General features: G+C 39.8%; 1 protein-coding gene across 12 annotated transcripts in view; it reads right to left on the bottom strand.

Annotated features, from left to right (window-relative positions):
• Positions 1-16541, bottom strand: part of CAST (calpastatin) — a 133006-nt gene that overhangs the window by 59577 nt on the left and 56888 nt on the right. For 9 of the 12 annotated variants that reach the window (XM_060296040.1, XM_030848209.3, XM_060296036.2 and 6 more), the window contains one exon: positions 3471-3530. In XM_060296040.1, the coding sequence (XP_060152023.1) occupies positions 3471-3491 (21 nt within the window). In that variant the 5' untranslated portion in view covers positions 3492-3530. Of the gene's footprint in view, positions 1-3470; positions 3531-8552; positions 8586-16541 lie in introns of those variants that run through there. The other 3 variants (XM_030848257.2, XM_060296041.2, XM_030848264.3) reach the window with 2 other exon arrangements.

The following is a 16541-nucleotide window of genomic DNA, read 5'->3' as shown; positions in this document are numbered from 1 at the left end:
ACAGTCATCAAAACAGTATGGTACCAGCACAAAATCAGAAATATAGATCAATGGAACAGTATAGAAAGCCCAGAAATAAACCCACGCACCTATAGTCAATTAATCTACAACAAATGAGGCAAGATTGTATCATGGAGAAAAGACAGTCTCTTCAATAAATGGTGCTGGGAAAACTAGACAGCTAAATGTAAGAGAATGAAATTAGAAAATTCTCTAACACCATACACAAAAATAAACTCAGAATGGATTAAAGACCCAAATGTAAGACCAGATACTATAAAACTCTCAGAGGAAAACATAGGCAGAACACACTTTGACATAAATCACAGCAATACCTTTTGGACCCGTCTCCTAGAGTAATGGAAGTAAAAACAAAAATAAACAAATGGGACCTAATTAAAGTTAAAAGCTTTTGTACAGCTAAGAAAACCATAAACAAAATGAAAAGGCAACCTACAGAATGCAAGAAAATGTTTGCAAATGATGTGACCGACAAGGGATTAATCTCCAAAATTTACAGACAGCTCATGCAACTCAATATCAAAAAAAAAAAACAACCCAATCAAAAAATGGGCAGAAGATCTAAATAGACATTGCTCCAAAGAAGACATACAGATGGGCCAAGAGGGACATCAAAAGATGCCCAACCTTGCTAATTATTAGAGAAATGCAAATGAAAACTACCATGAGATATCACTTCACACCAGTCAGAATGGCCATCATCAAAAAGTCTACCAACAATAAATGCTGGAGAGGGTGTGGAGAAATGAGAACCCTCCTACACTGTTGGTGGGAATGTGAATTGGTACAACCACTATGGAGAACAGTATGGAGGTTCCTTAAGAAACTAAAAATAGGGGCTTCACTGGTGGCGCAGTGGTTGAGAGTCCGCCTGCCGATGCAGGGGACACGGGTTCGTGCCCTGGTTCGGGAAGATTCCACATGCCGCAGAGCGGCTGGGCCCGTGAGCCATGGCCTCTGAGCCTGCGTGTCCGGAGCCTGTGCTCCGCAACGGGAGAGGCCACAACAGTGAGAGGCCCGTGTACCGCAAAAACAAACAAATAAATAAAATAAAATAAAAAAGAAACTAAAAATAGAGCTACCAGATGATCTAGCTATCCCACTCCTAAGCATATATATCCGGAGAAAACAATGGTTCAAAGGGATACATGCACCCCAGTGTTTATTGCAGCACTGTTTACAATAGCCAGGACATGGAAGTAACCTAAATGTCTGTGGACAGATGAATGGATAAAGAAGATGGGGTACATATATACAATGGAATATTACTCAGCCATTAAAAAGAATGAAATAATGCCATTTGAGGCAATGTGGATGGAGCTGGAGATTATCATACTAAGTGAAGTAAGTCAGACAGAGAAAGACAATATCACATGATATCACTTACATGCAGAATCTAAAAAAAATGATACAAATGAACTTATTTACAAAACAGAAACAGACTCACAGCCTTAGAAAACAAACTTATGCTTATTAAAGGGGAAAGGTTGGGGTGAGAGATAAATTGGGAGTTTGGGATTGACATATACACACTAGTATGTTTAAAATAGATAGCCAACAAGGATCTACTGTATAGCACAGGGAACTCTACTCAATATTCTGTAATAACCTAAACGGGAAAAGAATTTGAAAAAGAGTAGATACATGTATATGTAAAACTGAATGACTTTGCTGTACACCTGAAACTGATACAACGTTGTAAATCAACTATACTCCAATATAAAATAAACATTTCTTAAAATTAAAAAAAAAATTTTAAAAGCAGCACATGAAGATAAGATGATTAATGAGAATAGTGTGATTGAAATCCACCAAGGAAAGAGAATTGAGGCAAAAAGTGGTCTTGAGTCAGCCACTGGTGACACTTCATCATGTGCATCTTATTTTTGTCTCTCCCTCCTTCTCTCTCCTACTTTCCTCTCTCTCTCTTCTCTTCATCCAGTTCCGTAGAAGTGCCAGGAATTCTCATGATTCATGCTTAGCAATGGCTGAAGTGTTTGCTGACACTTACTCTGGATAACAGGGCACACTTGAAATAATCATTGGTCCTCAAGCTGAGAGTCAGCAGGGGTGGATTATAAACAGGCATTGTGTCAAATGAAACCAAAATAATAAAACAGAAATCCTGTATTTCTGGCTTTCCTTTCTCTCCTTACTTTAACTTTCATGGACTCTAGGTTCAATGAGAATTTTTTTTTGGGGGGGGTAAATATTTCTACTACAGTCTTAAGATTATTTTAAGATTAAGGTCAGATTTTTTTTATTTTTTAAGATTAAGCTTGGTATAAATAAGTAGTGACAGCTAATAGATTAATTACGGATCAGTTAACATATATTTTGAAAATAATTAAGAAATTAATGTAAATGTAAATTACTAAGTAAAAACATAACTTTAAATTAAAAATAAATTTAAAAATTAAAATGAGTGCTAAATGACATTTATAAGAGCTTAGAGTGGGACAGTGTGTTTCAAGGTATTTGCAATGTCCTTTAAAGAAAAGTTCAAGATGAGGCCATAGGATCCCTCAGTAGCACTAAGTTATGGTGCCAGTACTAAGTTATGGCATAGGATCCTACTTGGGATAGTCAAGTTACAAGGAAAATAAAGAGCAAAAGTATGTGGGTAATTTTCAACAAGCGAAATTTGATAATAATGGAGCTGGGGTAACTCTTAAAGGCACTAAAGAATATTAGCTCATAAGAATTAGTTGAGAGCATCTTGAGAATGCTCTCTCTTTAATCTTCCATCCCAAAACACTCCCAAGAAACACGGTTTGAGTCATGGTAATTAGGGGAGAGGGTTTAAGGCAGCTCAGCCAGCTCTTCAGAACTAGGCTTACTCCACGTGGCAATCACACTGGAGGACATGCTTGTATTTTTTCTTCTGAAATTCCAAGAAATTATAATCAGAATAAATCCCAAGAACTTGACAAAGGTTTATCAATAAGATGGTACCCCACATGACTCAAATTTCAGAAAGAAACTTCAGAAAGCATCTGAAATAACCAGTATCTGTATCACTTCTTTCTATGTTCACTTAGTGTAACCTTTCTCATTCTTAGATTTAGTTTTAAGTGGCCAGGATAATAAAACCATTTTAGCAAGAAATTAAGAATTTATATTCTTTTCTAGATCCAGAGAAATGTATTTAGAGAAATTATCTTACAATTTAAAAAACTCAAGTCTAGAACCCAAAAAACTCTTGCTGACTACTCTTTTCTAGATATTCTAAAATGACGTATAAGTGTATAGATGGTGTTTGAGGGAAATACTGAAAGGAAAGTTGAGTTTCCAAAGACTCTCATTAATTAGGAAGAAAACGTTTACTTCCATAGCCTAAGTTTCCTAGGACACATAACCCATCTGTCAACAGCCCACATTCATTTTGCTTTACCATATAATCAACTGAAAGGCATTCACCCAAGTTGACCCTTGAAGATTCTCCATACCTTGGTTTCTGTGGGATTCATACTGGAAGACTTCCTGGTTGAAGCAGAGGAAGTTGTCACCTAGAAAGGAAAGAAATAAGAAGCTTAATTATAGTTAACCTACAACCTTCTTTGTCCTTCAGGTCCTTTTAACCATACTTACTCTTAACTCTTTACCTTGGTTTTACCTCACCGAGAGTACCACTCCCATAAAAGTTCAGTACGTGGTGTTGCCCAGTGGGTAAAAAGCCTTTGTAACCAGATCAAATGGGTTCACATTTGGAGTGTGCTACTTACTAAATAATCCTTGGGCAAGCTACTTAAATTTTCTGATCTTTGGTTTCCCCTTTCTCAGTTTTTGTTCCGTAGGTAACAACCACCTTCTAAGTTTATTACTGCCTGGTATTTAAGTACTCAGTAAATATTATTCTAATTATTGTTTGTATTATTTTCAGAAAGAACATGGACTTTGAAACTTACAGAATTTTGTTCAAATGCCACTTTGCCTATTACTAGCTCTGTGACTTTGGGTCTTAGTTTTCCAAGTATATAAAATGGGGCCTATAATGTCTATTTTGCAGGGTTGTAATTATTTGCGATAATGTGGGTAAAATGCCTGGCACATTATAGGTGTTCATTAAATTGCTAGTGCATTATTCCTAGGCTATTGTAAGATAGACAAGTAGGCATAGCTCTGGGAAATAGGCTCAGGTAGATTAGAATCGTCATGTAAGGAAGAGAAGGTGGGAGATCGTGTTGCAGAGGGGATATTGCTATATTATCTGTCTCATCTAGGCTCCTCCCTGGAGGGCAAAGGTGATGAATGGTAACTGAAGTATTCAAGAAACACCTTTCCTAGGGATGTGGAGTCAGCCCCTGCAATCTAATCACCCAAGCAGGGGGATGTGGATGTGGACACTTGCATGGTATTGAGAAATACATACTCTAGTAACTTACACTGGTTAATATTAAACTCACAATTACATTCTTTGTGAATTCCAACTCAGGCTCATTTAAACCTCCTTAACATTTGAGTTCCATTAGGTTTTAGAGCCCAGGGATTCCATCTGGCACCAGTTGTCTTCTTAAGTAACTGGCTGTCAGTAAACAGCTGCTCCCTGCCAGCAGCACCCAGAGCCCCATCCCCTGATGCCTGGCCCTGAGCCACTTCAGAAGCTCAGTCCCCGGGCAGGATGGACCCATCCCTGCTGGTGCCCCAGCTCCCCTACCTCGACACACCACACTCAAGGTGACTGCGTGAACCCACTATAACCCATGGCCCACGAACACGATCACTTTCCCCACCGACCTCATTTAATGTAGAGCATGTTGGCGCTTAGAGTTAAATTGCCACATTTTACAGATAAAAGCCCAAAGCTTTAGTATACTGACTTTTCAAACATAGTCATATGAACTTAACTATTCCTGAGCACCCTTAAGCAGCCCCCCACCCTAAAACACACACACACACACACACACACACACACACACACACACACACCTTGTCACTGTGGCAGGCATGTGCTGTCTCTCTCACATTCTCTTTGGGATAAAGAACTGGAAGAGGTACCAAAGTAGATTTCCCTCATCAAATTAATGGACAAATATGTGAATATGCATTTTTCCTGGAGAATTTTTTTTTTAGTTTGTGGGGATTAACATTCCCATTCTATACAATTCTGTCTTTCCACAAGTAGAATTGGTTGTACAAAGGTCCATTCAAACTCAAGAAGTTCCACTTAGCTACATCCCACTCCTTCAGTGATTTCCCTCAGCCATCTAAAACCACCCAAGACAAACACTCCACACAAAGGTTCTTTTTAAGCTGCAAATCTTCGGGTGAACATTCATTTTCTAAACATCCAAGTTTATTAAAACATTCCTGAAATTACATAGCCTTGGGTTTTCCAATCTGCCTTACTGCTTTATTAAGCAATAGCTGGAAGGGATCCTTAAATCCTAGAAAGAAGACTTTCAAAGGCTCACCAAGGACAGTCAGATCTCCATGGAATGCCTATAAGTAAGCATGGAGCAGGCTGTAATGGGAATTTAGCTGAAGGCCTTGGCCACACCTGTTCTCAGCATAGATTCCTCCGTGAAAGTTTTATCCCGTCACTAAGGTACTAAACATTTTGAAACTAAAATAGGAAAACTACTTCATGGGGGCTGGAAAGGAGGCAAATAATCCCACCCTGTTATGGGCTGGTTCAACTCTGGCTAAGTGTAGTGTGTTCAATCTTATTTGTAAAGACAAGGAAAGTTTACTATTTCTTACCTTTACTGGGGGAATATATACACTTTCAATTTAAATCTTCTACATGGTTTGACTTTCTAATCATAGGTGTGAATAACTTATAATTTAAGAATTTTGAAGAGTTAACCATAAATCTTTGAAGAACCTTAGAGAAAAACTTTGAATGTGTAGGTTTTAAACAGATGAGGAAAATGGTATCTCATAAAGATTAAGTGACCCATCAAAATTTACCACAGTTCATTGGCTCCGTAAGTATTTATCCAGAACATAGTTTGTGTCAAGTACTGTGTTAGCTGATGGGAAACCGACCGACCTGTCTCTGACCTTGTGAAAGTTACAGTCTGGTCAGAGATGACATTAATAGACTAACCACTTCAATCCCACTCCTGGGCATATAGCTGGACAAAACTATAATTCAAAAAGACACATGCACCCCTATGTTCACAGCAGCACCATTTACAATAGCCAGACATGACAAAAACCTAAATGTCCATCAACAAAGGATAAAGAAGATGTGGTGTATATGTATATATATATGTATACACACACACAAACACAATGCAATATTCTCAGCCATAAAAAAAGAATGAAATAATGCCATTTACGGCAACATGGATGGACCTAGAGATTACCATACTAAGTGAAGTAACTCAGAAAGAGAAAGACAAATACCATATGATATCACTTACATGTGGAATCTAAAATATGACACAAATGAAATTATCTACAAAACGGAAACAGACTCACAGACATAGAGAACAGATTTGTGGTTGCCAAGGGGGAGAGGGATGGAGATTAGCAGATGCAAACTATTATATATAGGATGGATAAACAACAAGGTCCTACTGTGTAGCCCAGGTAACTATATTGAATATCCTGTGATAAACCATAATGGAAAAGAATATGAAAAAGAATGTGTATACATATGTATAACTGAATCACTTCACTGTACAGCAGAAATTAACACAACCTTGTAAATCAACTATACTTCAATGAAATAAATTTAAAAAAAGAATAACCACTTTAGTAACTACTTGTGATAAGTGCTATAAAGGAAAATCACAGGGTCCCATGTCCCACAGACTAGGCAACCAGATCTAATTCAGGGGACAGTCAGGACAGGTGATGCTGAAGAAGTGACAGTTAATGTGGAGATTGAAGGATACGGGGGCATCACCCAGGCAGAAGGCGGGGAGGACCCTCCGAGATGTCTGTGCCAGGGCTGAGCCAGGCCCCCTGACTTTTAAACCAGTGACTCTCTGCTGCAGGACCGACCACTCAGCCGGTCCTAATATCAAGGCATAGACGGTTTTAAAGCAACATCAGTGCTCAAATACCAAAATCTCTCTATGGAATTAGGACTGTATATCAGACTAAAGTGCGGCCATAACAATACTCTCCCTCCTAAATGACCCATGCAAATCTCTTGACATCCAGAGTATTATGAATCATTTATAATCTTTAATTAGGGCACAAATCAGAGTAACAAAGAACAGAGAAAAAGTACTTTAATATAATTATTTTCCACCCAGCCACTCAACAATTGCTGTTTAAAAAGCAATGAGCCTGGGGCTGAGGATACACAATGAATGTCACTGTCACAGCCTTGAAAGAGTTCACAGTCCAGCGCAATAAACAGACATCAAACAGGTTTAGTTACAACTTAAGTGCTCTAACAGGTATGAAGAAAATCCTAGGTGACCGAAGAAATGTTTTGGTTCTAAGTCAGTTGTAGGCCCACCTGAAGTAATCTTACTGTGTTGTCAAATCTCATTAAAACAAAGCAATATCGATCAAAGAAAGTAATTGCAGCCTAGAAAAAATTAATATTTAATCCTGTACTTATCCAGTATGGCATGTTAACGTTCTGGCTTTATTCAACAAAACCTCTTTAAATTTGTTTACTTGCTACAATAAGAATTTTGGAGTTCACTGCAGGAAATGATTAGAAATATGAGGGGGAGATGGTATGCTTTTAAGATCCCTGAAAAATGGAAACTGCTTTCCTTTTTCACATATATTTTGCAAAGGTCTCCCATACTACAGCCTTTTAGCTCTCTCACCTGTTCTGGCTACGCTAGTCTTCGCACGTGTCACTCCCACGCGCATGCCTCCCTCTATAGTAGAGCCTGCGATGATGACTCCTGTTACCCCCTGTATCACACAGAAATCCTTTCTCTTGCCTTTAAAGACCCTAGTCTCCAATCCCACCGCATCTCCCAGCGTAGAACATCTGCTCCAGGCAGCCAGCCCATCCCTTTCTCAGAGCACAGCTCTCTCACCTCCCCCTTTATGTTTTTTTTCACATAAGTGCCACTGGTTGGGATGCTTCTCTTCCCCAAATATCCGAATCCTACATGCCCTTCCTTTCAGGTGTATCTCACTAGCGCCAGCCCTGGCACTGTAACTTCCGAACCACTGCAATCCTAAGTGGGCATCCATCCGCCTTCGCCAATCCCCGCTCACTTACAGTACCATATACAGGCAAGTAATGACCTAATTGCGGCATGAAGTCTCTCCTCCACCACATGGGGTCCCTTTAAAAGAGCTGTCTGTTGGGTACACTAATCTGCTCACCCCCACTCTTACTCACGGCAGGTTTCTATCCAAGGCTTTCCCTTGATTCTACAGGATGCCTAGTGAGGCTGCACGAGAAGAGAAGCAAGACCTAGGACCAAGCCAACGATCCTGTGATGCTGGATGTGAGCGGAGAGGGTTGTGAGCTCGCCCACAGGTCCTGGCTGGACCCAAGGGCTTCTTCAGAAGGGGCGGGGTCCTAGAGGGCTTACTCATCCATTCTGCTGCCATTAAATCTGGCTGATGAAAAACTCATTCCCTCGGCTCCTTACCTCTCTGTCTCCCATGTCCTAGAGTCTTTTCACTTGCTTGGGCTCCCAAAAAACAGCTTCTTTCCAGGCACTGTCAGCTGGTTCATGGGAACCCTCCCCTCCAGTCACTCAGCCTCACTTTGATCTCCCTCCTTGCCCCAGTTCAGTTCAGAAAGTGCACCCAGAGCACACCCAGCAGATGAGTCAGCGGCTGCCGCTCACCCCATACCTTGCTTCCTCTCCCCACCCCTCACTGCCAGCGTTCCCACAGCCTCCCACCGGCAGCACGTCACCCTTCACACACCCCAGCTGCCTTTGTTTGCGGAGGTTACTGAGAATGCCAGCCCACGTATGTGCTGCCCTTTTCCACCTGATAATCCATCCGCAGTTTCACTTTGAATCACTGACCATCCTCTTCCCCAGGGCTGCTGTGACGCAGGGAGCTCCAGGTCCAATCCCCAGCCCTCTGACCTGTTTCCTTCTGGAAGCCTTTTCCACTTGCTCCATTCTTCTCTTTCTTTAATATTTAGTCACAAACCCTCTGCCTTCTCTCTTATATTACTGCATCCTCGGAGAGTTGATTTCTCCCCATGACTTTATTTTTTTTTTAATATATTTATTTATTTATTTACTTTTGGCTGCGTTGGGTCTGCATTGCTGTGCGTGGGGGCTACTCTTTGTTGCGATGTGCAGGCTTCTCATTGCAGTGGCTTCTCCTGTTGTGGAGCAGGGGCTCTAGGCGCGCCGGCTTCAGTAGTTGTGGTGCACGGGCTTAGTTGCTCCGCGGCATGTGGGATCTTCCCGAACCGGGGCACAAACCCGTGTCCCCTGTATCGGCAGGTGGACTCTCAACCACTGCGTCACCAGGGAAGTCCCTCTTCTCCCCCTACCCTCCGCCCATGATTTTAAATATCATTTACTATGTGAACAGTTCTCCATACTTTATCAGCAGCCCTACTTTATTACCAGACAACATTATTTTACCTTAAAGGGAGGAAGCCAAGAAAGTCAGATGCAGGCTCAAATGCCGACTCCAGCACTTACTCATTCACATTAATTATCCTCCCAGAAGGCTTCAACCTCATTTGCAAAATGGGAGTAACACCACCTGCCTCTGGAGTTGCTGTAAGGGCCTAATGACGTAATTCAGGGAAACTCATCTGCCGCTGAATTGCTTGGAGTCTACCTCCAAGTCCTCATTACCATTCCATCCTTTTCCCTGGTCTAATCAGGTATCTCTCACACCTGGATTACATCAAGGCCTTTCTAATAGTTTCCATGCCTTGTTCTCTCCCACCCCTATCCCCACCCCCACTTCTAGCTCCCATTCCTTTCTATCGCTGCCTAATTTACCTGAAATCAATGCATACCATGTTCCCACTCTGATGAAATACTAAACTCTCAGTGGTTTCTCACTGTCCTAGATAAGGTCCAATGTCTTCTGCCTGAACCTTTGACTTTCCATATTTGACCTAATCTCCTCATTCCACTACGTCTCTTGCTATGCCCCACACCATGTCTCCCCACCTCCCAGGATGCTGTCCTTCCTGTCTCAGGAGAACCTCATCGGGCAGCATAACTCACTGGTTAAGAGAGTGAGAGGCGTCTCTGGACTCAAGACTGGTGGAATTCCAGCTAGCATTGAATTCATGTGCAACCTCGAGCAAGTTACTTAACCTCTCTGTGCCTCAGTGTCCTCATCTATAAAATGAGAATAGTAACAATTCTTACCTTATAGGGTTGTTTTAAGGATAAGTTGATGTACATGAACCCATTACAACAGCACTTGGCAAGTGGTAAGTGCTGGACAAATGCTGGTCGGTGCTATCATCACCATCAGGCTCCCATCCACCGCTGAGGAAGCCTTTCTTGTCATCCCCACGGCTGAGGAAGCCTTTCCCTGCTCAGACAGCTCCTACCCTCCCCTTGAAGATTTAGCTCAAGATAACAACACCTGTATCTGCTTTAGCTCATATTACCTTCTCAACTCTCATATGTTTGTACTTCTCACTTGAACACGTAATCATATATGCTGTTCAGGGTTACCGAGTCTTTTCTAAGTGTATGTCATGTCTTATCAATGAAGCTGTAAATTGATCAAGAGGCAGGGGTCATTTCTATTCTCCACAGTGCCTACCACAGTGTTTAATAGCAGAGAGGAGCTCAAAAATCACTGTTGATTCCAATATTTGTTTCCATTTTCTAAATGTCAACTAAAGTTTCATTTAAACAAAGAATGAAGTATAGTTTTAATACCTTGGTTCTTTTTTAAAAAAAAGCTAGAATCAAGAATATAATTAATAACTCAGAAGAAAGGTTCAGCCTGAAAGCTTCTTAGTGGTGATGAGTCCACAGGTAAGTCGATTAAACCTGAAGAGCAACTGGCTTCCCATGTGGAAATACCATGCACCCCACAGGGCTATTGCGAGAGTCAATTACATACCAAATATTAGGGCAATCTGGGCAAAGCACAAAACAAATATTAAAAAATTTTTTTTAATTTAAGAAGTTCTGACAAATCAAAATCAACTTAACTGATTTTTAACTTTTAAAGTTAGCTCTGCTAGATGCACAAGAGAGAAATGTATAATTTGCTTCTGAACCATAATGAGATTCTTACCTTAATAACATATCCCAAAAATGAAAGAAAAGAAATCATGGGGTTTTTTTAAAGTTCTTTCTTCACAGGATCTGTCAGACAGACCCAAACCTGAACTCCATGAGGGCAGGGACCATGCCTGTCTCAGCTGCTGCAGGCACCCAAGCATCGCACACAGTAGTTGCTTAATAAGTATGTGTTAAATAAATAAATGTATACATTTGTACATGAATAAACATGAGTATTATCTGATGGCTCAAAAGCAACATTATACGAGTTTTATTCAATCATCAGAAATTTTGTCCAAAGCACAGGTCAGAAAACTGGTTAGGAAAACATAAATATCTAGTCTTTTACATCTTTATTGTCATTACCCAGTACTTGTATAACTTTAAAAAAACGCATATACACAAAAAAATCCCTGAGCTGCTTCCTGTAAGACACCTGGAACAAACAATAGACGGCTAATGAGGGGCTTTCTAAAAAAAGCACTGACGTTCTTTACAAACACCATTCATGGACCCAGTGAGAACAGGTTCCCGGTGATGGATTATTCACTTTAGGAGATGAATATTCAGATGTTTAGCTCTTTCTATTGTTTGCCACGCAGTCACACCATGACATACCGTCTTGTCTTGCAATGCCTTTAATTATTTAACATAATAATGGTGCTTCTAAAGAGAACTGCAACTCAGTCACCTAACAAAGTATAGTATTTAATCGTAACAGAAAACGTGATACTGATGAAATGGGTCATCTATGAATGAAGTTGAGCCATCTCTTTCCGGGAGAACATGGCTTTGTGCCAGCAGATCTAATCAGGGCACCAACTTACATCTCAGCATGTATGTAATATAAGAGCAGGTCAATTGCGATAGGATCTTAAGTACAATATGAAGTTATAAGAGATCAGAAGAGGGAGACTATTTCTGAGGTGTGGGTTTGAAGATGGCTAGGAAAAACTTCACAGAGGAGATGGGAACAATTTACTTAGTATTAATTGCAGTGTGATGGGGAGGTAGGTGAGGACTAATAGAATCTTCCATATGCCAGGAACTGTGGCAGGGGCTTTGGGCATCTGATTTCAATATATCTTTATAAAATCCTAGGACCTAATCATTATTATCTGCATTTTATAAATGAGAAAACTGAGGCTCAGAGAAGTTAGGTAACTTATCTAAGATCTCACAGTTAAGAAGTTGTAGAGCGTGGATCTGAACACAGACATTGACGATAATGCCCACGAACTTTTTGCTGTAACAAGTTGACTCCCTTACTTTCAAAAAGTAAAATAAAAGATTTTAGTTTTACAAAACATGGAGTTGGAGCCCGAGATGGGGTAGTCATTCCAGGTGAGCAGAACAGATTGAGCAAGACTTCGAGGTGGGAAAGTACCAGAGATAATCAGACCAGAGTACAACCGGTTGGATGAAGTAGAACATGGCAAAATGAGGCAAACTGAACACTGCCTGGGGGAACAGAGTATGATTCTATCTCAACTGAGTATGCTATACATTCATGAACTATCTTAAAATAATATAAAAATAAATATATTTAAATATATTACATTAAAGAGTTAAATATATTAAAATATATTTTAAAATACATTTAATTATCTTAATTAAATATAATTAAAATATATTAAGATATATTATCTTAATAATATATTATGATAAAAATAGAATGCCTGAGCTCTACTTGCTCTGGGAAGTGGAGAGCACAGGGCAGCTTTGGTTTCTGATGCAACCCTGTGGGCAGACCTCAAAATAAACATCCATATGTTGCCTGGCAACTGGGACAGTAACCACAGTTGATCTGTGATGGCAATCCAAGAGCCAGAGAGACCTTAGAACATTTGGCCACACCTTGTGAGTGCCTGATTATGAGGTCTAACACAGGACCACCCCAAGTGCTTAGAAAAAATCCACAAAACGCATGAAGCTGAACTTCCAGTACTATAAAACAACTGTTTCATTTTCATTGCTTTGTGAACTCCACTTTTCCCCCTTTCCCCCTCTCTGCCCCGGGATGATTATTTTGTAAGAAGAGAGCAAGGCACGCAGCCTGGATTAGTCATCAAAGAGTAGAAACGCAGCTTTTATTTATTTTTTAACTTGCGTCCATGCCTCTAGGGATTCTGGTTGCTTTTCTTGATGCATGAAATAATTCCAGCTATGTCTGAATTTGGCTGCCCAAGACAAAGCAGAGAAGTTAGACCCAGAAAAGACAGCCTACTTTCCTCTTGTGGCCCCTCCCCTAGTAAAGGTTTGTGCATCTAGGATCTTCTTAAGCCTGTGAGTCACGCAGTTTCAGCAGATTAGAAGCGATATAATGAACAATGAGGAAGACAGCCCATGACAAGATCTTTGAACTTAAGCCTTAACCTCTTTAGAACACAGTTTCCTCATCTGTAAACTGTCAGGCTTGCGAACTCTGTTGTTCTGCAACTCTAATATGATATGCTATAAATATGTAAAGCTTATTAAATAACGTACCCAATGATAGATGTTCAAATGGGAAACACAGGAGTTTAGCCTCTGGAGTCCCATGGACCTGGGGTCTCATTCTAGCTGTGCAACTTCAAGCAAGCTGCTTAACCTTTCCAAACCTGTGTTTTTTATTTGTTAAATGGGTATAAAGATGACACCTACCTCATAAGATGGTAGTGAGGATTTAATGAGGGTGTGTTTATAAGGCCTGGCACATGGTAAGTCAGGAAACAAAAGTGATCTGTATTATTTTACAAATATCAACAACCTCAAAAGTTCTCCTCAGTCTCAGAATGGTGGAGCACTTCTGTGGTGACCACTGACTGCTTTGAGAAGTTACACACGCATGTTGTTTATCTTAAAGACAAAGGGCAACACTATTTTACATTAAGAATTTTTTTTTGGATTGAAATGCATGGTTTGTTTATCCTAAAAGATTATGAGCTCATCTAAAGCATACATGGTTACTGATGATATGATTATTGTATAAGAATAAAAACTTCTGAGCTCTGCTGAACAGTTGCCTCAGAGCCTTTCAGCTTGGTTTCCACAGTGCTTTCAAATTCATTCCTTAGGCACAGACCTAACAGAGTGTGAGAGAAATGAGAAGTTTTATGGGTCGTTGTGTTATAAGACCAACTGCCAGCCTCCGTCTCTACAGGGATGACAGACTCAAAGTGTCTCAACGCAACTGAGAGAGCACGTACGAGGAAATACTGGCATACAGCCATTGTGTGGCGGCTGAGAGATGAGCCTGTCACGTGACTGTTCTTGCAGCTGGCTTCTCAGTGAAGCATGCTCTTAATAAGAAGGCTTAAATGACAGGAATTATTACAAAGTTCCCTTCTCCAAGATGCTTTCCGAATAACCAAAATGAAAATGTGGGGTGCAATAAAACGTCGTTCTGGAAACCACATAGGAAAAACAAATTCACAAATGTACACTAACAGCAAGCTTAATCTTTGCAAATGTTAAAGAGGTGATGTTACGTAGTTAGGAGAATGGCTATGGAGCCAGACCACTTGAGTTTGAATTCCAGCTCTGCTACCAGCTATATGACCTTGAGCAAATTCCCTAACTGCTCTGCGCCTGTTTCCTCATCTGTAAAGTGGAAATAATCATAATATCTTCTACCACATTTCATCCCACTTTCACCTAAAATAAAAATTCAATAGGAGAACTGATTTTAAAATAGGCTTCATTTGAACTTGATGTAAAAATATGAACAGTGCAGCTTATCCTTCCGTCTAAGCAACTGTATTCCTACACGATAAGGGAGTTTTTTGCTATGTAATTTAATCCTGCTTTTTAAAAATTTCACCGTATTCAAAGGTGTCTAATTCATCCCTTCTCTACTGCTTATTAAGACATCTAAAGAAACTCTGTCAACAAAACTCTTATTTGCTAATTCCAATCAGTGTACAATGCTCTCTTTCACAGAAGCAGGAAATTTCATTCATCAGAGAGAATTTCAACAGCATTAAGATATTGAGCATAATAATAGAGGGCACAATATTAATTTATAGTGCTTTTTGAATTTAGATACAAATTCCTCTCTTGGTTATTTAAACTGCCTGGATATAAACTACTGAGTCTAGGATTTTATAAGACTGGTCTACAGAAAAGAGCAATAGAATCGAATAGAATCTTGCTATCTGTGTGACCCAGGGTAAGTTATTTAATCTCTCTGGGCCTTAGTCTTCTCATTTTAAAAATTGTCCTAATACCCACTTACCCATTTGCAAAATATGCAACTCTTAAGAGGATTACATGAAATCCTATGTAAATCACTTAGCATAGTAGTTGTTTAACAAATTAATAAATGGTTGGTTTCTTTTTCTTCTTTCCACTTATTTTCATTTATCTAGATCCTGGAGAGCTTCTCCAAACTACATACATACTGCTGGACCTAACCCCTCTCCTACAGCTTTCCAGAATTATTTTCAGATTATCAGAACTAGCTAGAACGTCTTTTGTTTCCTATTGGTTGTCTTTCCATTTTGAATAGTAACCAAATCTTCAGTTCATTGATCAGTAGGAGAAGGTGGAGAAGTTATACACAAGCGGAAAAGATATGGTATATGGTTTATCACTGGTTCAACTGGAAATCAATCGGGGTATTTTGCCAAGATTTTAATTGCAAATATGTAGATCAGTGTTCATCACATTCAGTCTTTGGAAACATTGAAGAGGTGCAAGAATATGATTGTCAGAGGACTGGAGAAGGAAACAATTCTCTTTTGCTAGGCTAGGAATCCTGGTCTATCACAAGAACATTGAGAATAATTCAGCACCCATTACCACAATAATTAAAAAGATTCTCAAAGCCAAGGGAGGGCTCAAACTCAACAACCAAAAGAAGTTAGCCTTTCCTTGTTAATCTCTAGATATTCAGCAAGGGGGTACATTATTTCTTAGCAATGTGGATCCTTTGTGGCTAAAATTCCAAACAATTAATAATTAACTAATTAATTGATTTAAAACTCAAGATTAGATTCCATCACATGGAAGATGATGTAATTTTATAATATTGCTGGGGGAAAAAATGATCACTAATTCTAATCAGTGAAACTATATGCAAAATATGCAGGATATTCATACACATTTAATTAATATTTAATTAATATTCATAGATATTTAATTATTTTATACTAAAATTGTATATAATGATTCCAGGCAACGAATGTTATGCCAAGCTATTGCACAATGTGACTGGCCGAGCATTAACACCTTAGCTCAGTGGTTTTGGGCCCAGGACCAGAATCACTCATAGCCAGTGTGTGGGGATCAGGGGAGGGCAGCAGTGGACACTTAGAAACTTACAAAAGGGAAAGGGCAGGAGGAAGAGGGAGCAAGGATTACAGCTTAAAAAGCTGTAAGCCCTCCCCCCCCAAGTGATTCTCAAACTCCTTTACATGGAGA

The sequence above is a fragment of the Globicephala melas genome, chromosome 3 (genome assembly GCF_963455315.2).
Source record: "Globicephala melas chromosome 3, mGloMel1.2, whole genome shotgun sequence".
In the NCBI taxonomy this organism is placed as follows: domain Eukaryota; kingdom Metazoa; phylum Chordata; class Mammalia; order Artiodactyla; family Delphinidae; genus Globicephala; species Globicephala melas.
This window is presented reverse-complemented; position numbering and strand designations above follow the sequence as displayed.